Source organism: Miscanthus floridulus, chromosome 16, assembly GCF_019320115.1.
Source record: "Miscanthus floridulus cultivar M001 chromosome 16, ASM1932011v1, whole genome shotgun sequence".
NCBI lineage: Eukaryota > Viridiplantae > Streptophyta > Magnoliopsida > Poales > Poaceae > Miscanthus > Miscanthus floridulus.
The window spans coordinates 20,428,276-20,452,449 of NC_089595.1; the positions used below are offsets into that span (position 1 = coordinate 20,428,276).

General features: G+C 48.0%; 3 protein-coding genes across 3 annotated transcripts; 1 reads left to right on the forward strand and 2 right to left on the reverse strand.

The window, feature by feature from the left end:
* Window positions 1-4,137: 4,137 nt before the first annotated feature.
* Window positions 4,138-7,355, forward strand: LOC136512758 (uncharacterized). Its single transcript, XM_066506750.1, has 3 exons — window positions 4,138-5,357; window positions 5,757-5,856; window positions 6,922-7,355. Exons 1-2 carry the CDS (start codon window positions 4,250-4,252, stop codon window positions 5,810-5,812), a joined length of 1,164 nt encoding a protein of 387 aa, XP_066362847.1. The 5' UTR covers window positions 4,138-4,249; the 3' UTR covers window positions 5,813-5,856; window positions 6,922-7,355.
* Window positions 7,356-8,105: 750 nt separating this feature from the next.
* On the reverse strand, window positions 8,106-12,303 carry LOC136513696 (G-type lectin S-receptor-like serine/threonine-protein kinase B120). The gene is made up of 7 exons (XM_066507654.1): window positions 10,773-12,303; window positions 10,049-10,147; window positions 9,770-9,951; window positions 9,450-9,660; window positions 9,119-9,356; window positions 8,873-9,023; window positions 8,106-8,783 (listed from the first exon to the last, which is right to left on the reverse strand). Exons 1-7 carry the CDS (start codon window positions 12,040-12,042, stop codon window positions 8,478-8,480), a joined length of 2,457 nt encoding a protein of 818 aa, XP_066363751.1. The 5' UTR covers window positions 12,043-12,303; the 3' UTR covers window positions 8,106-8,477.
* A 10,818-nt stretch (window positions 12,304-23,121) lies between these two features.
* Window positions 23,122-24,174, reverse strand: LOC136510383 (putative inactive G-type lectin S-receptor-like serine/threonine-protein kinase SRK). Its single transcript, XM_066504851.1, has one exon. It carries the CDS (start codon window positions 24,172-24,174, stop codon window positions 23,122-23,124), a length of 1,053 nt encoding a protein of 350 aa, XP_066360948.1.

The following is a 24,174-nucleotide window of genomic DNA, read 5'->3' on the forward strand; positions in this document are numbered from 1 at the left end:
GTGGCGACTCTTCGATACCTCGGCAAAACATCGCCGCATTCCTCTCTCTCTTTACTTTGAGCATTTACTTTGAGTATTTACTTTGTGCAATTCAATACTTGTTGTTACATTCATAGAATTGCCATGCTAGAGTAAGTTTGGAACATAGGTTGTAAGTCCTTTGTGCGTTAGTTTGATAGAAACACTTTTCTAGGCACAAGGGGTTAATTGGGCTATCCGTAGGATTTGATTATTGCAAGAAAATTTAGAATTAGCCCAATTCACCCCCCCTCTTGGGCATCTTGATCCTTTCATATTGCAACTAAAATAATATAACCAACACTTATAACAACAAAAATATACATGGTAAACATACTTCTAACTAAATAATCAACCTTCAAACCGTAGCCCATAGTTCCCAAACATAATTTTTCTCCTAACTTTAACTCCCATTCATAATATTCCTATCCACCATTCAAACAAAAATAAAAAGTGCGTCATTACCTTGAACGAGGACGAGGAGGGAGGGAGGCGGCTGGGGAATGGAATGGAAGGGAGGGAGGCGGCAACGGAGGGCCGGGCGGGACGCGGGCGCGGCGGCCAGGCGCGGGCGCGGGGCTTTTATACGGCTCTGCCGCGCCACGGATTAGGGCGCGGCACTGCCGCGCCAAGATCGGTGGCGCGGCAGGCCTCACCACGTCAACGGTCAGCCGGTCCGGTCATCGCCACGTCAGCTCCCTACCGCGCCACCATGCATGGCGCGATGGTAATAGGCGCGGCCAAAAGTGTTAGTTTTGAAAATAAGAACAGACAGTGTTAGATTTAGAATTAGTTTACAAAAAGTATTAAAATTAAAAAAAAATCGATAATCCCTAGTCTCATCGGTGAATTTATATATAATTGGCCAACCAATAAAAAGATTAAGCACTCACAGTGATGCCAAGCTCTTAAATTTTGTGGTTCCCAGTGCATTATCAGCTTTGTCGAGAGCACCGACAGCAGCAGCAGCAGCATCTTCTATGACAAACCTCTTTGGAAAGGGGGCTTTGTTTAGTGTGAGTTTGAGATCGGCCTGTCCAAGTTGTCGTGGATCTAAACAAATAAATCCTTGAAGGGACATTGTACGCAGCTTCAAGCTTATCTATCCCAGACTCTTTTCTATCCCATGCTCTCTGGTCACGTACGCGATTTTCCCTGCATACTACATGCGTCTTGTGCACATCAAGACCAATTTGACCATAGCACTGAGAAACTAAACTATGTGAGCATGTAAATGATATGTGCATTAATTTTTTTTAAGGAGAGTATTCCTTTTTTTTCCTGGAGCTTGCAGGCATACTGCATATCATTATCTTGCAGAAGAGAAAAAAAAGAGGGGCAAGTACACTGGTTTGAAAAGTTATAGACACGCCGACGCTAAAAGAAAAATGACCTTAACCACAACCTCTACTGAAACTCAACATCGAAGGGAAGTACAACATTGTCAGATGGTGACATTTACCATATTCTTGAAACATTAGATAAAGAATGACCCTCCAAAGTTCCCGTACATGCATACAATTTAGACATAGCTTACTTTTATATATAGTAATTTTACTTGGACACACATATCTTGGCAAACATTGAAAGATGCTGTTTCGTTTGACGTTGCAATGGCCTAATACAGGGACTTTTCTTTCTTTGAAATCAGACAACCTGTTGCAGGTCATGTGTGCGTTTGATTCAATTTGGAACATAGATGATACTTCTGTATATAGATAGACTTCGTACAGTTCCAGACATCAGACCAGAATCCATAATACAAGTGACATGGAGAATACCAAATACAAATCTCACTCTTCCTTTATGCTTATAACTGTGGTGATTTGCTTACGGAATGAACATGTACATGCCTTTGTTCTCCAGCGGTTCATGCACAGGAACACAAGCGCACCAGTGATGTGCTCATATTGAAGGTACTGCACTCATCCCTTTGTACCTGTAACCTTTGCTGCTATGGTATTTCGTTGTCTGATTTCTTCATGAGTTTCAATGTTGTAGGGAAAACATCGTTTCAGGGATACACATTACGCAAATGGTATGCAAATCTAACCTCCTTGAATCTGTTGCTCTGCAGAGCAGGTACATATCAATTTCATTGATTCTTTCCCATATAGACAGTCGTCATTGTGCTTTCGCACTTAGTTATTTGTATCCCATAATACATAGTCGTCATTGTGTCCATAAATAAAGTACTTAAATACAGAACATGAGAAACAATGTAGAGTGTACATGTGAACATCAAAGACCTTGTGCCCAGCTAATCTTAGTGGTATATTGCTTCTATTCGCTGCAATAAGATAGTCAAGCCGCAAACATGTGTTTATCTAATACGCTTCTTCAAGATCAACACCTCCTTTCATTCTCTTTCACTGATTGGAAGACGTGTTTGCATCTTGATCATATACAAAATTAGCATTACATTTTTCAGATGCATTAGTCATGGGTTTGTTGGTTTCTGATTGATCATGCTTAACTCCATGGTTGTCTAAAAATTACATGTTCATCACCCAGGTGGTCTACCTCAGCGTCTAGCACAGACGACCAACATCGATGTACTCCAAGCACCGCATCAGAAGCAAACTCTTCCCCACTCTCTTAGGTACTCCAATTTCTTCTCTTCGTTTTCTAATTTCCTCTACCTCCCTGATTTCCCCCAAGATTGAACTAGTTTCCTATTCTAGGATTGCCGGATTTAGAGTGGTCTCTCAGCTTGGCCACTCCGTCCACTTGCCATGCTCAAGTCCATGAACATAGATCCCTGCTTCCCGCTACCATGAACATAGCCAACCCCTTACATATGCTCCAAAATCCTTTTCTTAAGCCAACCCCTTACAGATACTCCAAAATCCTTTTCTTAGGATCTTATTTCTTTCTTCTTTGCAAGGTCTTAGTTTGGTTGTTTCAGGCGTGCACAAAAAAGGTTTGGATGTTTTTGGAGGATGTGCCCAAAAAAACAGTGGTAAACAGAGGTGGAAATGAATGTCTTTGTAATTTTCAGTTTTGCATCTTCAGTTAACCTGTTATAACACATTTCCTTCTTTGCCATCTCTTTTGTTTCAATCAACCACCACTTCTTTTCCCTTTTGCAGTTCCCTCTAGCCAGGCCAAACTATACTACATCGATGCATGGTTGATGACTCTTTGACAAGGTAGTAAATTTGTTACTCCCTTTAGGCTAAGTGGACTATATATGACCGGAGGAAATTCCTCATTTTTGCAAAAGCTTCAGATGACATGCAGGGTGAGCCGCCATGCTGCAACTGTGACGGGATCAAGCGACCTCAAACACTCTTTATAGCCTATATATGCACAAACTGATTCTTTGTGTTGTAATTTTTTGTGGGAAGATCGTCGTGTACCTAGAACACGATTGTTATTATAACTAATGTAACGTTTTACTTACTTTCATCTCATTTGTTGGGCACATACAAGAATGATAAACCTTTTTCCACAAACTAGCTGTTGTGTTGCCCATAGAAAAATTAATTCTTATATTAACTAAAAGGTGCTAACGTTTTCATATGCGACACGTGTTTTGGTTGGCCTTTTTCTTCATTACGGCCTCTGCTGCATATAACTTGCTGTCTCTTTTGGTCCATCAATCAGCCTGTTCGCTTGCTCGTAAACGATCGTAAATTTCCAGCCGGGAACAGTGTTTTTCTCTCACACCAAACCAGCCAGCAGTAAATAATCCACGATACGATACGGCATCCCGAACAGGCTGAATATCTCCAAGTCTTCCATGGCAATGTGATGTTGAATATAAACAAATCGACGTGGATTGAATACGGGCGCGGCGAAGCGCGCCGATCGTCCTAGTAATTATAACAGGGGAAAAGAAAAATAAACAAACGATGTGTTCGTTGGTGGGTTTCTGGGCTGGTTTGGGCTGACTGGTGCTGGTTTGTTGTGAGAGAAAAACACTGTTAACTGGTTGAATAAACCTGACTGAAACCAACAAGCGAATAGGGTGAAAGAAAGGTTTGTGGGAGGCCCCACTTTCGTTTGAAACATGGGAGGCCCCACTTAGCAGAGAAGAACCTGGCAGTGGTGGCCAACCAGGTGGCCCCACTCGAACCACAGTTACTTGGGAGGCACCAGTGCTGTGCACCACCGTCTTCAATTCTTCGTCACTCACTCCTCACTTTCCCCTCCCAAATCCAGTCCCCCGATCCACTCAATCCCAAAACCCTAGCCATCTCCCCAAAGCAGAGCACAGGCAGGGGCGATGGCTCACCTGCCGGACGAGCTCGTCCGCGAGATCCTCCTCCGCGTCACACCCGACGACCCCGCGTGCCTCCTCCGCGCCGCCGTCGTATGCAAGAGCTGGCGCCGCATGCTCGCCGACCCCGACTTCTGCTGCCGCCACCGGGAGCTCCACCCGACGCCCCACGTCGCCGGCTTCCTCCGCATCGTGAGCGACGCCATACCCTACAGCTCCCGCTTCGAGTCCATCGACCCCACCTTCCGCCGTCCCGCCGCCCGCGACCTCCCGGGCTGGCTCGCCCTCGACTGCCGCCACGGCCGCGCCCTCTTCGCCACCCCAGCCCCAGTCGGGGGCTTCCCGGTGGTTTTGGACTTCATCGTCTGGAACCCTTTGACGGACGAGCGCCGCCGCCTGCCCCAGCCCTCTCCCCGCCCCACGGCCCCACCCACTGGCCGCTCCACGGACCGCCCCCATTTCAACGCGGCGGTACTCTGCGCTGCCACTGCTGAAGGCTGCGATCACCGCGGCTGCCACAGGGGCCCCTTCCTCGTGGTTTTCCTCTTCAGCACCTCGACTCGCACATGCGCGCTCGTGTACTCCTCTGAGACGGATGATTGGAAATACGTAACCTCTACTCCAGGCCACAATCTGTACTCCGTCGACAACATGCCATCTCCGAGCGTTCTCGTAGGAGACGCCCTCTACTTCAGGGGCAGTGGGAACTACCACGCTTTTGAATACCAAGTAACCACCCATCGCCTTTCGGCGATCTACCGTCCTCAGTCAGCATCCCTCATGGCCACGGCGGATGGTGAATTTCATTTCGCCACTTTGTTGGAAGATCCTCTCAGCCTATGCCTGTGGTCAGCGGAGAAAGTTCCCAGTGGATTTGAGCAATGGGTACAGGCCAGGGCCTTCAACCTTGAGACGCTGCTCCCTAAAGACACGCTGACGCCACGGTTTAATGTGACTGGCTCCATGGAGGGCGCAGATATCATATTTGTGATTGTCTACAAATATGCTCATCACCGTGGTGATGTCTACATGGTCCACCTCAATTCGGGGAAGATAAAGAAGGTGTTTGAGGGTTATAGTTATGTCTTTCCCTACACGAGCTTCTGCATTCCGGGTATATAAGCTTATTGCCTTTGTTTCTTTTTTTTTTGTTGAATTACACAAGTACAGATGCAGATGCTCAACACGCACGCACACTCATCCCTATGAACACATGTACGCTGTGCTTATTGTAAATTTCTAGTCTACATGTATTGTTAGTGTTTAAGCTGTAAATACAAAACTGTTACTTGTTAGTAACAATTTTAAATATTAACAATTGTATGTTTTCCTAAAAGAAGTTTTCCTTTGAAGAACAGCATGCCCATCTACCCATCTGAATGAACCTGTAATGCTCTGTATTGGCATAGGTTGCTGTCGGTGTTTTTTTTCCTTCCATTAACGGCACCTTGTTGATCCTCGTGGTTGTTCCCCCTGATCTGATGCTATTTCATTTGTTTTGGCATTTCTGCAGTGATTGATGAGGCTTATACAGGCCAGGAACCAAGGGAAGGTGTTCCAAATGCATGACAAACTCTAGTTGCTGGTGCAAGGGCTTCTGAATTATGCGTGAGGTATGTTCTGGTGTTTGCTGATCAGCAGATGGCATGCTTTGGGTTCTGTCGTGGACAACTCTCTCACTCTCTGGGATCAATGACTTGGTTTTGTGGTGGGGGTTTGGACAAAATCTTTAGGATTAACAAGACATTGTTTTGATATTATGTTTTCTTAACGCTGGACAGTTTGAATTAGACCTTGCAAATGCTGTTTGGTGAACGTGTTGAATTGACTTTGTCTTAGTGGTGTCACTAAGCATTTGCCAGTGATCAGAAGATATATGCTTGTCATGTACTGCATTCGTGGTGTGCTGCTCCATTTGGGCCTTCTCCTTACCGACTTTTGCGTTGCTGTAATCAGTCAAAACCACTGTATAGTAAATATAGATGCTATGGTAGACACAGTCATGTCTGTTCTTGTTGCTCCTTTCTTTGTTAGCATGTCTCTTTGGTTTTGCATATATGGTCAGGTCCTGAAAGGGATGCTGTATGGATGGATGATGCAGTACACTGGTAGCTTGTAGTACTGGATTCGGGTTTGCAGTCCAACTTTGAGATTTGCGTCTTGTCGCCAGCTCATGCTATTGAGGGAAGTAGTGATTGAGAGACCAAAGCAACAATTCATGCTCTGGGGACTGTCAATGCACAATCTCTTGCCATTATGGCACTATCGAGAATCTCTCAAAAACTCTGTTAACAAATTTGATCAATTTGCTCATGACCATGGCTCGCATCAATATTAATTATGTTTTTGCTTTTGTTTCTGCCTCCAGAAAAATGATTGTGGTTGGTCATTGGCCCTGTTCGTTTCGCTGAAAAGCCAGGCTGAAAAGTAATGTTCGCTGATTTGTTGTGAGAGAAAAACACTGTACCATAGGTCCATAGCTGATAAGTTCAAGCGAACAGGGCCATTCACTCTTTTTCTTGTAGAATTCAAGTTTGTGTCTTCAAATTTGATCGAATTTACAATGAAAGTGACATGAGAAACATGCTTGATGTTTACTTTTGTCTTATTTGTGCTATTTCTCCCTCGAATGTCTTGTTCCTGAAACTGATCTGCTGTTGTGTTCATACTCCTTGAAGGTGATGCTGTTTTCAACCAAAGTGGGATGTGAACAAAGTTTGTTACCAATTTCCTGTGCATTCTCTTGGAAGTTCGGACTGAAGAATGCTGGACTTTTGCTTCAGTTCGTGATTGAGTCATGAACAGCCATGGAACTGAACCCATTGATCATTTGTTTTCTTTCACAAAACTAACCCTGTAATTAAGGCAGTTTTAAGTTTAGTTGGATCTTAACAAGGTTGTCCCAATTTCATATTTGTTCCCGTGGAAGTTGGAACTGAAAAGAAATATGTTGGGGTTATGATTCAGTTTAAGTACACAACACTGCTCACGAAGCGAATGAACTGTAGAAGAACGTCAGAGGGATCCAATGGCCCTTGCACTGATGTCATGTTAATTCAAGAGATTATATGTTGTCTTTCCTGAATGAACTGTGGTCATGTTCTTGAAGAATGGACTGTGGTTGCCTGGTTGGGTTCCAGTCTGACTTGAAAATTTGAAAATAGGTTGCACAAGGTGGCCAATTGTTGTTCTCGTTAAGTTAGTGTTTCTTGAAATTCGACCGAAATAGTGTTGAGCGTGACTAGAGGACTGCTTTTTTGCCTACTAGTTTAAGTTATTCGTCAGGTGACAGGTACTTTGGACTGAAGATACGACGGACGAATGTGTGCTTTCTTTCCTGAAAATGGACTCTCTGGTCAATTCTAGTTTTGACCTGACGCAATATTTTCTCAAGTTCTTGAGCATGGTTTCAAAGCAAAAGATGAACTGAAGAGAGTTGGAGTTCGGATCCAGTTAAAGACCTTGAGAATATATTGAAGAAAAATAGACTAGTAAAAAATTGAAGAAAAGGAAAATGTAAGCTGCAGAAGAATCACATATTCACAAGGCCAAGCAGGTATCCAGTAGGTGGGCCAGAAACACTTGAGACGGGGGCCCGGCGCAGCAAACTGGGCGTCCAAAGGGGAGCAGATTCGAGGCCCAACTAACTGGGCGACGGGCGACACAGCATCCGCTGCCGCTTCCATTGAGGCGCGGAGGCGCCGTCGCGGGGCCGCCGGTCGTCCGCTGAGGAGAAGGCATGGGCGAATGCGCAGAGGTTGCCGTTGGAAGCGCTGCCAGGTCGTCATGGAAGGAAGACGCGGTGGGGGGCGCTGCGCTCCATTCTCACAGGTCACAGCTTGCTAGGGTAAGCTAATCTATTTTCAGTCTGATTGTTTTTTCATGTATTATTTACTAGTACAATGTAAAAAAAAAGAATTGTTGCTGCTGTGCGCCTGTGCCTGTGACGCATCCCATTACTAAATGGAAAAAGATCAAATTTCTGCTGCCATAAGATACAAGGACTGGGAAGAAAGGTTCAGAATTAAGCAAGACCCCCAAAATTGCTCAAGATTGCGAGCTTATTCTGTAACAAAAACACAAATGCTAACTTCAACAAAGAATTCTACATCATCCACGGATTCAGCAAACACCTTATAGAAAACAAGCCACAGATATAACAACCACATGCACAAATTTACAATTGTCACTGTTGCAAATCGCTGAAAATTCAGAGTAAAATATGATTAAACATCTAACGACCCTCAAGTGCTGTCAAGCTCATTTCATTCATGGAGACCTCCCTGTGGCCTCCAGCCTTTCCGGGCTCGTAACTCCTTTGTGCAAAATATGAAGGTTGCTTTGGTGTTGGAAGTGGCGTAGTTCTGTTTTCCAGCATGGACACAACCGCTGCCATGAAGGGCCTGGAGCTTGGATCATCTTGTACACACAAAAGTCCTATTTGGACGCATCGCGAAACTTCATCAAGGAGGCAGCTACTCTCCACAACAAATGAGTCCACCAGATGGTCTACTTTCCCATCTTTCCACAAGTTCCATGCCTGAATACACACATACAATTTCATAGTGACCACATATGTATGTTCGCTGGGTATTTAGTTCTGAATTCTTAGCATATCACGATACTTACATATACTATAAGGTTGGGGAAATCCATGAGAAGATGTGGCGAGCTGATCTTTAATCCACTTACAATTTCCAGCAGTAGAACACCAAAGCTGTAGGTGTCAGACTTGACCGAAAAGGAACCTTCCATCGCATATTCAGGAGCCATGTAACCACTGTGTAAATTATTCCAATGAAAGGTATGCATAGTCTTAAAAACTGCGAGCAAATAAATTATATGTAAAGAATTGATTCTAAAAGAGTTTCTTACTATGTCCCTACAACTCGGTTAGTATTTGCTTGGAGCTGCTCACCAAAGAATATCCTAGCCATGCCAAAATCTGATATCTTAGGGCTCATCTCCTTATCTAACAAGATGTTGCTTGCTTTAAGATCTCTATGGATTATAGTCAGTCTCGAGTCCTGATGGAGATACATGATTCCTCTAGCAACCCCCTGGATTATCTTGAACCTTGTCGGCCACTGAAGCATTGATTTTTTTGACGAGTCTGATGAGAATAACATGAAACAAGGCATATCACTAGGCACATACGCATATTTATTTGTCGGGTTTTATTAACAAATATGACAATTGAATGTACCAAAGAGGAAGTAATCCAAGCTTTTGTTGGGCAAGTACTCATATACCAACAACCTCTCATCTTCATGAATACAGCAACCAATAAGCTTAACTAGGTTCTTGTGCTGCAGTTTTGCAATCAAGACAACTTCATTTCTGAATTCCTCCATGCCTTGAACAGAACTCTTGCTAAGTCTCTTGACTGCTACTTCCTTGGTACCAGCCAACACTCCCTTGCATGGTTCCATCATTAGAAAACGATAAATAACATAATTTTCTATCAATGTTATTATCAAGTGAAACTTTTCGGAGAACCATTCTCAAGTGAAAGCTTGCTAGTACCTTGTAAACTTTGCCAAAACCTCCCTTCCCAAGCATATTTGAGTCTGAGAAATGGTCTGTTGCTGCAACAATGTCTTCAAAGCTAATAAATGGGAACTCTATATTCTTGTCCCCCGTTTCATCCGGAGACCTCAAGTATTCTAGTATCACTCTGTTCTGAACTTTCTTCTTTTGTCGTCTACCTGCTCATACAAACGTCAATGGATTCTCTATTTTTTCCCCTGAACATTTACACGACTACAATAAATTTCTGAAAATAAGGGGTCTTTTTCTTTGTACCTCTTCTTTTACATGTCCAGACAAGGGCTGTGAATGTGAGTAGCAGCACAAAAGCTATTATCGGGAGTAAAATCTTGTTTAATTTGCTCTTCTTCTGTACTGTACATGATGGTACATCCATCAGAATTTACATCATCAAGCATCGTAAGTTTACTTGGAAAGGACCATGCCTAGTGATCCTGGACTAATAACTTATATACAAGTAAAAAGAACAATCTGCAAACACTCAAGGACATACTTACCACCTTAAACAGTTACCCTTGCACATTGCTGATGGGTTTCTTTATAGGAATAGTTATGTATAATTTGCCACTACAAAGTGTTCTATTCCAGTATCTGCGCAAAAGTTCAAGTTGCTTTATGCGTGCTCTTATGAAGTTTAGGGCTGCTGCAATGATTACAAGTAAATCTAGCAGTTTCTAATCCATTTTTTTTTACTATTTGATGCCATCAACACTAGCATAAAGTCCGAGAGATGGTATGTTGATACGGTTTATTTGATGTCTGCTTGCCTTAAATATAAAGTACGGTCTATTGTTAAGTTCTATCCTTTAATGCCTTCTTTAGAAAGGGGGTTTGGGATTTAGATATAAAAAAGAACTAAAGCCTAAAAAGTTTTTGGAGCATTCTCACTCTTGCTAAAAAGACTTTAGTGGTGTCCACACAATTGAGGCACAAAGGTCGCTGCAGGTGAAAGAAACATATAGACTGGAAGGTTGCGTACCAGGAGATCCAGCAACTCGGAGGTAGAAGTTATCAGCAAAGCTGGCCTTCTCCATGTCAATGAGGTCCCCAGTCCAAACCAAACACCTTGATGTGTCGCCATTACTGTCACTTAGGCTCAAGCCGGTGTAAGCGTAAGCTACACACGAGCAGTTTCTGCTGCACTCGGCTGCGCACTGGTCAAAGCTTCTGTTGCTCAAGTACAAGAACTTATCAGGAGCCTTCATCGCTGGCAAGGTCACGAAGCTGTCTTCTTTCCTGCATCTCGGAGTCTCCTTTCTCTGGCATCCTCTCGAATAGTTGACACCATCGATGGGATCAAATCCTTCAGGGCACCGGCACGTTGGGACGTCACCCACGCTGTCGCAGTAGCCGAATGGACCACACGAGGCATAGAGATCGCAGCTGGAATGGGGTCGCTCAAAAACGACCATCCAAGATGATGTGTTGCTGTTCCAACTCTGAGTCCTTATCTTGCCGGTGTAGTCAAGCCAGAGGCGCATGTAGGGTGCTCCTTCAGGGATTTTGTACGTATAGTAGAGGTCGTTCCTTGTGTCAACAATGGCTTGATATATGACGGAGGAACCATTGCCGAGGGACATGCCAGTGGACATAGAGGCACTGTTAATCACACTGGAGCGGCTGTACGGCAAGTTCCCGTGCCAAGTGAAGAACTGAAGGTTCGAGTTGGGATCGACGCCATATGAGAAATTCCCCGTGGATGGGTCATCAGGGCCCTTCCAAGAAACGAGGCGAGTTGGCACTTGAGCTTTGTGGTTGAGCAATAACCTCATGGATGGGAGTAAGGTGTCAGTCGGGTGATCGAAGCTTTGCCATATTGTCTCACCGGTTGGCGTTCGAAGGACAAAGTTACCCGAGCTGAGTAGCGCTGCAAAAGCTCCTGTGCCTCCAGCTGTGGTGCTGTTCATCGTCGTCGTCGTCCAATGGGTGCGGCCTTGGGAGTCCGACAGCACCAGCTCTGGTTTGTTGTTGATGGCGAGCTTCGCTGACGAAGAGGCGATGACTGGGTTGTCACGGTTGGCGACCCACACCACCGTGCGCTCCGGCACTTTGTTGTACCAGATGCCGATGTATAAGCTCTTGTTAGAGTTGCCTGCGAAGAAGAAGCCGAGAGCAAAGGCTCCGTCCTTAGAGATGAGCACGTCACCAGGCGAGAGTGCTTTAGCTTGTGTCAGTTGGTCTTCATCCGATTGGCACAACAAACTCAAGAGGATGATGAGAATAGGGATAATAATGCAAGCTCTTGCCATGTCTGCTATGCTTGTGAGCTGTGATGTGAAGTGGGTAGCTTAAAATGACGTGGGTCAGTTGGGTCGTTTGTGACCGTAAACATTAGAAGGTGGCTCTCGTGACACCGAATGGTGGGAAAATGTTGGACAAAAAAGTCTCCAATATAAAAAATCAGGCAACGCGGTCATGACTGCATGGACTTTGACCAAGGAAAGCACGGCAGACCAGACGAACTGTGTGACCGCAGATCAATGGAAAATCACGTTCATACCATGGTTGGGTGTGGACACGTAGGAATGCATGTGGGTATGGTGTCTTTCGGGGTCAGCTAATTAATTGTGGTGAAGATCATTTCAGTTCAAATTTCTTTTTCATATAAATTAATTATAAGTTGCATGCTATTTTGGTGCATATTGAACATCTCCAAGAGCTTCTCAAAATAACTCCCTAATTCATTAGGATTAACAATAATTTGTTGTGATATTATGTTTTCTTTCTGTTGGACAGTTCGAATTGGATCTTTCAAATGCTGTTTGGTGAACGTGTTGAATTGACTGTCTTAGTGGTGTCACTAAGCATTTGCCATATGCTAGTCGATAGTCATGTACTGCATTGGTGGTGTGCTGTTCCATTTGGGACTTATCCTTACTGACTTTTGCATTGCTGTAATCAGTGGAAACCACTGTATAATAAATATACATCCTTTGGTAGATGCGGCCATGTTTGTGAATTCTGATTGCTCCTCCTTTTTAGCATGAATTACCTGCAATTCGGCATGTTTCTTTGGTTCTGCATATATGACCGTGTCCTGAAGGGATGCTCTATGGATGGATGATGCAGTGGGCTGGTAGCTTGTAGTACCTGATTCGGGTTCCCAGGCCAACTTTGAGATTTGTGTCTTGTTGTCGGAAGCTCATTTTAAGTACTGAGAGAGAAACCAAAGCAACAAACTCATGGTCCTGGGACTGTTGATGCACAATCTGTCGCTGTTATGGCACTACCGAGAGAATCTGTCCTGTATGGTCGTTGGGAGACAAATAAATTCATGAGTTCTCAAAATCTTTGTTAATAATTTTTAACAATTTGCTCATGACCATGACTCGCATCATACATTTCTGTATATGTTTTTGCTTCTGTGTTTCTGCCTCCTGAAAAATGATTGTGGTTACTCATTCTTCTTGTAGAATTCAAGTTTCTGTCTTCAAAGTTGATCGAATTTACAATGAAAGTGACATGAGAACCATGCTCCATGTTTACTTTTGTCTTATTTGTGCTATTTCTCACTTGAAAAATATGTGCTCGTTCCTGAAACTGACCCTGCTGTTGTGTGCATATTCCTTGAAGGTGATGCATTTTTCAACCAAAGTTAGATGTGAACAAAGTTGGTTACCAATTTCCTGTGCATGCTCTTGGAAGTTTGGACTAAAGAATGTTGGACTTTTGCTTCAGTTCATGACGTACAGTCTTGTAACTGAACTTATATTGATCATTTGTTTTCTTTCCCAAAAACTGACCCTGTGATTAAGGCAGTTTTAAGTTTTAGTTCGATCTGAACAGGGTCATCCCACTTTCATATTTGTTCTCATGGAAGTTGGAACTGAAAAGAAATGTCGGAGTTGTGATTCAGTTCAATTACACAAGGCTGCTCATGAAGAGAATGAACTGTGGTCAGGTTCCGATGGCTGTTGCGCTAATGTCATGTTAATTCAAGAGATTATGTTGTCTTTCCTGAAAATGAACTGTGGTTAGGTTCTGAAGAATGGACTGTGTGGCTGGGTTCCAGTCTGACTTGAAAGTTGAAATAGGTTGCCCAAGGTGGCCAGTTGTGGTTCTCGGTAAGTTTGTGTTTCTTGAAATTCAATCGAATTAGGCATGACTACAAGACTGCTTTTTTGTCTTGTTTTACTTTCCAATCTTCTTTCCTGAAGATGAACTGTGGTTAGGTTCTGAAGAATGGACTGTGTGGCTGGGTTCCAGTCTGACTTGAAAGTTGAAATAGGTTGCCCAAGGTGGCCAGTCGTGGTTCTCGTTAAGTTTGTGTTTCTTGAAATTCTATCGAATTAGGCATGACTACAAGACTGCTTTTTTGTCTTGTTTTACTTTCCAAAAAATCTTCTTTCCTGAAAATGAACTGTCTGGTCAGTTACAGGTTTGACCTGACGCAATATTTTTCCACGTTCTTAAGCATGAAGTGAAGAGAGTTTGAGTTTGGATTCAGTTCAAGTTCTTGAGCATGATCTTGGAGTTTTCCTTCTTTTTTTTTGTGAGGATAATGATCTATACTTCTACAGTGTTGACCAAGATCTGAAGAAGTGAACTGCCGACATTGGCAGCAGGACCGCAGGAAGCTGCAACAAGGTTCCAAAGACTCAAGGTTCCTAATCCTATGACGTATGTTGTCAAAAAGAAAATCCTATGACGTAAATGTCATATATAACACCTTTTTGCTGCAACAGTGGAGTTTATGAATAATAGAATTACGGTATCTTCAAAAAGGTTACCAAAGAAAAGAAAGCAAAGCAAAGAATTTTTTTTTGGTGGTCCCACCTGGCAGAGGAAGACGCTGAAACGAAACCAAGGCGCCGCCCTTCTCTTCCGCGGAAAAAAGTTCTCGACACAGGCGGACTGGCCAAGCCCAAACCCTTCGCCGCCTCCGCCGTGCAGGGCACGTGCGCACCGGCGGTAATGGCCCCTCTGTCAGAGCTGGTGGACGACCTCCTCGTTGAGACTTGAGATCCTCCTCCGCCTCCCTTCGGACGACCCCGCGAACCACCTCCGCGTCTGGCTCGCCTGCAATCGCTGGCGCCGCATGGGGCTTAGCCCAGCGTGACCCGGGCCTAAAATGTTTGGGCCAGGGTGCTTGTACGAGCAAACGTTGAATGAAAGAGAGCGGTAAGACCGAATTTTTAGGGGATGAAACGACGTAACTGTTCGATGTTCCAAGTGTCGGTGAGAACGTTGCCGTTGTCGTCCTTCAGTCGGTAGGTGCCCGGTCAGATCACCTCGGTCACCGTAGAGGGTCCTTCCCATGGTGGAGAGAGTTTGTGTTTCTCCTTGGTTGATTGGGTCCTTCGAAGCACGAGGTCTCTGACCTCGAGGATCCTCCCTCTGATTTTTCTTTCATGGTACCCGCGGAGAGTTTGCTGGTAGCGAGCGGAGCGGATGACGGTCATCCCGCGAGCCTCCTCGAGCAGGTCAACCGCGTCTTGCTGAGTCTCCGCGGCTCGGTCGCGGTCGAAGGCCTTCACTCTTGGGGCGCCATGGTCGAGGTCGGAGGGCAGCACTGCTTCAGCTCCGTAGGCCAGGAAGAAGGGTGTGAACCCTGTGGATCGGTTTGGGGTCGTTGTCAGGCTCCAGAGGATCGCTAGGACCTCTGCGACCCATCGCCTGGCGTACTTATTGAGTCGGTCGAAGATTCGTGGCTTGAGTCCTTGGAGGACCATGCCATTGGCTCGTTCGACCTGACCGTTAGTACGTGGATGTCTGACTGAGGCTCAGTCGATCCTGATGCCGTATCCGTCACAGAAGTCCAGGAACTTCTTCCAAGTGAAGTTAGTTTTGTGGTCAGTGATGATACAGTTAGGAACGCCAAAACGATAGATGATGTCAAGGAAGAACTTGACCGCCTCTTCCGAGCGAATATTGGTGATGGGCTTTGCCTCTATCCACTTGGTGAATTTGTCCACCGCTACGAGTAGGTGAGTGAAGCCGCCTGGGCCATTTTTGAGGGGTCCTACCATGTCAAGGCCCCAGACCACGAACGGCCAGGTGATGGGGATGGTTTGAAGCTCCTGTGCCGGCAAGTGAGTTTGCCGAGCGTAGAACTGGCATCCCTCGCACCTGCGGACAACCTCCTTTGCATTTCGCAGCGCAGTGGGCCAGTAAAAACCTTGGCGAAAGGCTTTTTCGACCAACGACCTTGGGGCCACGTGGTGTCCGCAGATTCCGACATGGACCTCGAGGAGGAGCTGTTTCCCTTGGTTGGTAGGGATGCACTTCATGAGTATTCCTGACGGACTTTGCTTGTAAAGTTTGTTACCGAATGTGATGAACGTCTTGGCGCGTCGAGCGATCCGTCGCGCTTCAGTCCTTTCGGGTGGGAGAACCTCCTCGAGGAGGTAGGCGAGTAGCGGTGCTCGCCAGTCGGCTTGATCGAGTGTTACCACGGCAACGTCGGCGGGTGATGTCGTCATGGAGGCACCGAGGTCGGAGCCCCCGAGTGCCAGGTTGGCATCGAGGTGTGTCTGGATCGGACCTTCCAGGATGCGGGCAGACGGTTCGTGAAGGTCATTGATGAAGACCCTGTCCGGAGATGGAACCCGCCTGGCAGCCAATTTTGCGAGAAAATCAGCGGCATCATTGTCCTTTCGGGGGACATGGTGTAGCTCGATCCCATGGAATTTGTCCTCGAGCTTGCGCACCTCCTGGCAGTATGCTGCCATGAGGGGGCTTTTGCAAGAGGACTCCTTCATGACTTGGTCGACGACCAACTCCGGGTCGCAGCGGACGTACAGCCGCATAGCGCCGAGCTCAATGGTGATGCGTAGTCCGTTGATGAGGGCCTCGTATTCCATGGTGTTGTTTGAGGCCGAAAAATGGAGGCGGATTACGTAGTGGAGCCTACTCCCATCCGGGGAGATCAGAACCACTCCAGCCCCCGAGCCGGGTGCCATTACGGACCCGTCGAAGTATATCATCCAGTACTCGTGGGTGACGTCTGGGGTCGAGAGCTAGACCTCCGTCCATTCGGTGACAAAGTCCGCGAGAGTCTGAGACTTAATAGTGGTACGGGGGATATACCTGATGTCGTGGCCCATTAGCTCGAGTGCCCATTTGGAGATCCGTCTCGTGGCGTCGTGGTTGCGGATGATGTCTCCCAGTGGGTGTGAAGTGACGACCGAGACTTCGTGGTCGGTGAAGTAGTGCAGGAGCTTCCGGGTCGCCATCAGCACGGCGCATAGGAGTTTTTGCACCTGGGGGTACCGAACCTTGGGGTTGGTGAGTATCTCACTGACGAAGTATACGGGTCGCTGGACCTTTAGGTGGTGTCCTGGCTCTTCCCTTTCGACGACTAGGGCGGCGCTCACCACGTGGTTGCTTGCCGCGACATAGAGGAGGAGGGGTTCTCCCCGTTCGGGAGCGACGAGGATTGGGGTCAACGTTAGTGATGTTTTGAGGCTTTCCAAAGCCTGTTGTGCCTCCTCAGTCCAGACAAACATGTCTGTCTTTTTAACAAGCTTGTAGAGAGGCATCCCCCGCTCGCCTAGCCAGGAGATGAACCGGCTCAGGGCGGCCAAACAGTCGGTGAGCCTTTGTACGCCCTTGACGTTGCGTATAGGGCCCATGTTGGAGATGGCCGTGATTTTTTCGGGGTTGGCCTCGATACCGCGTTTCGGACACGATGTATCCAAGCAGCTTCCCCTTTGGAACCCCGAAAACATATTTTTTCAGGATTCAATTTGATGTTGAACCATTGGAGCAGAAGTTGGCTCGGTCGCCAAACGTGACGGGCAGGTCGATTTGCCCGAGCGGGTATGCCTGCATTCCCAGGATCACGCCATGGAAGGGAGAGCTCACTGGGCGGAGCTCTGACCAGGGGATGCACATGGCGTCGAGGGTGTCGACGTAGAGAATGTTGAGGCCGCTGCCTCCGTCCATCAGCACCTTGGTGAAGCGCTTCTTGCAGACAATGGGGTCGACGATGAGCAGGTAGCGACCCGGTCTGGCGACGTGGGAAGGATGGTCCCTCTGATCAAAAGTGATCGGTGATTCAGACCAACTAAGGAAGGAGAGGACGACCGTTTCGGCGACGCATGCCTCTCTGTAGCGCACTTTGTGCTGGCGCTTGGAGTAGATGGCATCGGATCGCCCGAAGATCATGAGGCATTCCTCGGGACCGGGAAAGCCGTCCCCATCCTTGCCCACCGCGCCTCCTTTCTTGTCCGCTGCCTCCTGGCCCTTTCCTTCTTTTGGCCCGTTGGCCTGTCGCAGGAAGCGCTTGAGGCGCTCGCAGTCCTTGTAGAGGTGCTTGACGGGGTAGGCGTGGTTGGTGCATGGGCTATCCATGAGCTTGTCGAAGTGATCGGGCTGGCTCTGTTGGGGCTGCTTGCCCGCACGATCGGCCACGGCAGCCAACGCGGAGTTGGCCAGTCGATGCCGATCCTTCTTGTTCTTTTTGCCCCTTTGCATGGAGGGGCCCTCGTCTTGGTCCTCGCGCTTGGCCTTGCCCTTGTCCCGGCCACCACTAAAGACCGCTCCGACCGCCTCCTCGTCAGAGGCGTGGTTCGTGGCGACGTCGAGCAGGTCGCGCGTGGTTCAGGGCTTTAGACAGCCAAGCTTGTCGACCAGGGACTCGCAGGTTGTCCTGGAAAGGAATGCGCTGATAACATCCACGTCGACAACATCAGGAAGGGAGTTGCATCGTTTTGAGAACCTATGGATGTAATCTCGCAGGGACTCGTTGGGCTCCTGCTGGCAGCTCTTGAGGTCCCAGGAGTTCCCCGGGCGGACATACGTCCCCTGGAAATTCCCGACGAAGATCCTCTTGAGGTCCGCCCAGTCACGGATGCTGTCATGCTGGAGGAATTCGAACCACGCTCGAACATGTTGAACATGTTCTCCCACGCAGATGGGAAGGTATTGAATGATGAAGTGATCATCATCCACTCCTCCGGCTCGGCAGGTGAGCCAGAAGTCTTCGAGCCATATACCGGGATTCGTCTCCCCGGTATATTTGGCGATGTTGGTATGCGGTCGGAAGCGCTGTGGGAACGGTGCCTTCTAGATGCGACGACCAAAGGCATGTGGTCTCGGGCCGTTCGAGCTAGGACTCCGGTCGTCTGGCCGACGACCATGCCTAGAGTGCGTTTCCCCGCTCCCCTCGATGGTTCGGCCGGGGCCCGTGCCGCCTGCTCTTTTCACCCCACGATGGACGTCGTCATCATGCCGGGCTTGACGCTAGTTGTTGATGACGCTGCGAGCGTCTCGGGCCTGAGCCGTTCACGCATAGGGGTCGGTGTGGAGCGGGCGCCGGGTCAGGGTGTGGTGCAGCTGCGGCCTCCTGTTCCATGCCTGGCGACTGTAGTGGTGAGCGGATGGAGTGATTTGTCTGGTGCGTCCCCATTCCCCTGGTAGGGAGAGAGACCGCGAGTCGGTATCGAGACGCGGAGCTCTCCACCTGTTGAACGGCGGCGGTTTCCACCAGCGCCCGGAGGTTCCGGTGGACCGCCTACTCCTAGGGGTCGACAGGCTCTGGAAGGCCGCGCAGAAGCATCGCCGCAGCGGCGATGTTCTGGCCATCCCGAGCAAACTGTGGGGGATCGTTCCCCCCCCCCCCCGTCCATGATGTTGCACTAGACCTAGCGGGCGCGACCCCGGGTGCCGCTCGTCGGGTTACGCATGCGTGGCATAGCGTGCTGCACCGATAGTGCCGGCGTAGGTGGCGGCTGGCTCTGCCGCCTTTGTCGTAACTCCTCGTTGTGCTCCTGTGCGAGCGCGAGGGCCTCCGCACGAGGGTTCAGAGGGGTGTGGGTCTGTAGAGACTCCGCTACCACCGGCGGCTGTCCCGGAGCATCCGCCATGGCGCATTCCCGGAACAGAGGGCGGCTAGGTGCCATGACGTCGGCGATGCTAGAGCTGTCGCTCTCAACCTCGTCACCCATGAGGTAGTGGAAAGAGGCGGGAGCGTAGCCCGCCATCCCCATGAATTCAGATGTGAGAGTTGGCAGCATCAGCATCTTTCGGAGCCCCCGTGCGTATGAGTCCGCAGGGGACGCGAGGCTGTAGGGGAACTGGTTGCATGGCGGTTGCGGTGGGGACAACGGGGTCCCTCCGGAGAGTCAGCGGAAGATATGAAATAGCGAATAAAGAACAATATATACATTACTCACAGTGGGGTTTGAGCCTAGCATAGGCCCAGAGCGAAGCGTAGGCATCTCGTCGTTGAGGTCGTCGGGTGTCTCAGGGCTGACGGAGGGCGCTCCTCCTCCGACGGGCGCTAGGACAAGTGCCTCCTCGCGGAGGCGAAGCACGCTGAGCCAGTCGGCGACGAAGTCTAGGCTTCCGAAGAGGAAGGTCTGGAACGGCTCAAAGACGGAAGGAACCTACGTCCCAATAGGTGGGAGCGTAGGAAACTCCAGCGAGCCAAAGCGAATCGAATCGCTTGAGCCCGTCTTGGCGAAGATGGCGGAAAGGTGGGCCATTCGATGACCAAAAGCGTGAACGTACGGCGTCTTCCCCACGGACGACGCCAACTGTCAGTGCGAAAAGTGACAAACACGTAAATATTTATAGTTTTGCCATACGTTGTGATCGGATGTGGCCTAGCACTCAATGACACAGGGTTTATACTGGTTCAGGCAACGTGCCCTACGTCCAGTTTGAGTCGGTCGGTGACTTTATTCCTGAGCCCAGGTGCTCGAAGTTTGCTGTGGGGTTACAAACGAGATGGAGTAAGATGAGGGGTATCAGAGGTCCGATCGAACTCCGGACCAAAGGACCAAGAGTGACGGGAGCTCCAACGTGCGCTAAGTGTTTGAACGTATGCTCTGTCTGGCTTTAGAGTTCTAGAGCCAAGCAGAGAGAATTGGAATCAATTGTCTTTTTAGGAGAGGGCGCATCCCTTTTTATAGATGAAGGGGACGGCCTTACAAGAGAGAGAGAGAGAGTGTGTGTTTCCTAGTCTTGTTGCCCACACCGTCGGGTACAAGATGGTTTGTCGACGCCCACAATACTTTTGACGCCCAAATGCATGTGGTAGGCTCCATCGTCTTCTTCTGGTATGGCAAATGTCGGCGCCTACCATACTATAGGACAAATGTCGGCGCCCACAACACTGTTCATGTTCTGACATGTCTGGAAGGTTACAGAGCACCCTTCTGACATGGCCTGACAGTACTGTCCCGTAGGTGTGCAGGGTACGGTCCTTGGTATTGCGTTTGACTTGAGAGCCTCACCTTATCTGCTCTGCCTGGTCCTTGGGTCCTTTACCGAGCGGGCGTCCCCTTTCGGTCGTTTTCTAGTCGGCTCCGACCGCGCCGGTCGGAGAAGAGCTGTAAGTAGAGGTTCGGTGTATTCCCGGTCAAAGAAGCGGGTCGGAGTCGTAAGCGAGCATCGCCCCTCCTTGGCCAACCCTTTCGGTCGGAGAAGCGAGTCAGAGTCGGAAGCGAACGTCGCCCCTCCCTAGCCAGGCCTTCCGGTCGGAGAAGTGGGCCAGAGTCAGAAGCGAGCGTCACCCCTCCCTGGCCAGGTCTTCCGATCGGAGAAGCGGGCCGGAGTCGGAAGTGAGCGTCGCCCCTCCCTGGCCAGGCCTTCCGGTCGGACAAGCGGGCCGAAGTCAGAAGCGAGTGTCGCCCCTCCTTGGTCAGGCCTTCCGGTCCGGTCGGAGACTGGATCGCTCTTCCGGCCTGTTGTTAGGTATCTAGGCCGGCTCAGGAGTTGCGCGTTGTTTGTAATGTTGCCTGCTGGGCCGAGCTTTTGCTGGGAAGCATGTCCATTAGGGACTCCGGGTTTATGAACCCGACATATAGACTGGAAGGTTGCGTACCAGGAGATCCAGCAACTTGGAGGTAGAAGTTATCAGCAAAGCTAGCATTTTCTAGCTTGTTAGTGGTTACCTTTATTGACATAAGAATGGCTTGCCGAATCGGGTATAGGACAACCTCTACTCTTATGTGTATAGCCGTGATGGAATTATGCCATTCGACAGGGGGTTCCTATATCTATTTGTCGAGTGAATCTAATGGCCCTAACTTGTTTGACGAACCTTTGAAAGACTTCATAGTGAACCCTCCAGACCTTCCTTGGTAGTGGGTCAAGAGGCTGATCACCTCGGGCGAAAGGGTAAATCACGACTCACAGTGAAAGTGTACAATCTTTGCAGAGTGTAAAACTGGTATATCAGCCGTGCTCACGGTCACGAGCGGCCTTGGAACATTTACAGAATAGATGATGAACACAAATGATACTGATGATGAAGATGCTCACTAATGATTACTATTTATGCTATTCATTATTCATGTTTACCTGATCATGTGTTTATATGGGCTTATGATAAACTGTTGCTACTCAATTGCTAAAATCATGACTCATTAAAAGCTAATCGCAGTTGAACCAGTGTCAGCCTTTTGAGCCTCATGAACCCCATGTTATATTTGTTAAGTATGGCATGTACTTACGCTTACTTTATTTTTCACATATTTGGATAAAAATTCCGGATGGGTACCAGATTGCTAGTTTGGAGGAATTAGGCTTGTGATCAACCAGTCAGTTGTCCCTGTGGAATTGGAGTCTTCACCCGAAAATCGGAGTTGTCTTTCCGATGTTTGCTGTCTAAGGTTATATCCTTTATATTAAGTACGTTATATATTGAGTATTGTCTTTCAATATTACCCTTATTTGTAGCTATATGTGAGATTTAACTTCGTGGGCTCACATATGGCGTGTATCTGGTTTTGTTCTTAAAACCAGGTACTACATCTATTCCAGTATCTGCGCAAAAGTTCAAGTTGCTTTATGCGTGCACTTATGAAGTTTAGGGCTGCTGCAATGATTACAAGTAAATCTAGCAGTTTCTAATCCATTTTTTTTTTACTATTTGATGCCATCAACACTAGCATAAAGTCCGAGAGATGGTATGTTGATACGGTTTATTTGATGTCTGCTTGCCTTAAATATAAAGTACGGTCTATTGTTAAGTTCTAGCCTTTAATGCCTTCTTTAGAAAGGGGGTTTGGGATTTAGATATAAAAAGGAACTAAAGCCTAAAAAGTTTTTGGAGCATTCACACTCTTGCTAAAAAGACTTTAGTGGTGTCCACACAATTGAGGCACAAAGGTCGCTGCAGGTGAAAGAAACATATAGACTGGAAGGTTGCGTACCAGGAGATCCAGCAACTCGGAGGTAGAAGTTATCAGCAAGGCTGGCCTTCTCCATGTCAATGAGGTCCCCAGTCCAAACCAAACACCTTGATGTGTCGCCATTGCTGTCACTTAGGCTCAAGCCGGTGTAAGCGTAAGCTACACACGAGCAGTTTCTGCTGCACTCGGCTGCGCACTGGTCAAAGCTTCTGTTGCTCAAGTACAAGAACTTATCAGGAGCCTTCATCGCTGGCATTCTGGCAAGGTCACGAAGCTATCTTCTTTCCCGCATCTCAGTATCTCCTTTCTCCGGCATCCTCTCGAATAGTTGACAGCGTTGATGGGCTCGAACCCTTCAGGGCACCGGCACGTTGGGACATCGCCTGTGCTGTCGCAGTAGCCGAATGGACCACACGAGGCATAGAGATTGCAGCTGGAATGGGGTCGCTCAAAAATGAACATCCAAGATGATGTGGTTCTGTTCCAACTCTGAGCCCTTATCTTGCCAGTGTAGTCAAGCCAGATGCGTATGTAGGGTGATTCTTCAGAGGCTGTGTATGTATAGTAGAGGCCACTCCTTGTGTCGACAATGGCTTGATATATGATGGAGGAACCATTGGGGTACAGACCGCTGGACAGAGAGGCATCGTTAAGCACATTTGAGCGGCTGTACGGCAAGGTCCCGTGCCAAGTGAAGAACTGAAAGTTCGAGTTGGGATCGATGCCATATGAGAAATTCCCAGTGGATGGGTCATCAGGGCCCTTCCAAGAAATGATGTGAGTTGGCACTTGTGCCTTGTGGTTGAGCAATAACCTCATAGTTGGGAGCAAGGTGTCACTTGGGTGATCGAAGCTTTGCCATATTGTCTCGCCGGTTGACGTTCTAAGGACAAAATTACCTGAGCTGAGTAGTGCTGCAAAAGCTCCAGTGCCTCCGTTTGTGGTGCTGTTTGTCATCGTTGTCCAACGGGTGCGCCCTTGGGAGTCTGACAGCACAAGTTCTGGTTTGCCGGTGACGGCGAGCTTCGCTGACGAAGGGGCGATGACTGGGCTGTCACGGTTGGCAACCCACACCACCGTGCGCTCCGGGACCTTGTTGTACCAGATGCCGATGTATAAGCTCTTGTTAGAGTTGCCTGCAGAGAAGAAGCCGAGAGCAAAAGCTCCGTCCTTAGAGATGAGCACGTCACCAGGCGAGAGTGGTTTAGCTTGTGTCAGCTGGTCACTGGATTGTTGGCACAGCGAACTCGAGAACAGGAGGATGAGAATGGGGATAATAATGCAAGCTCTCGCCAT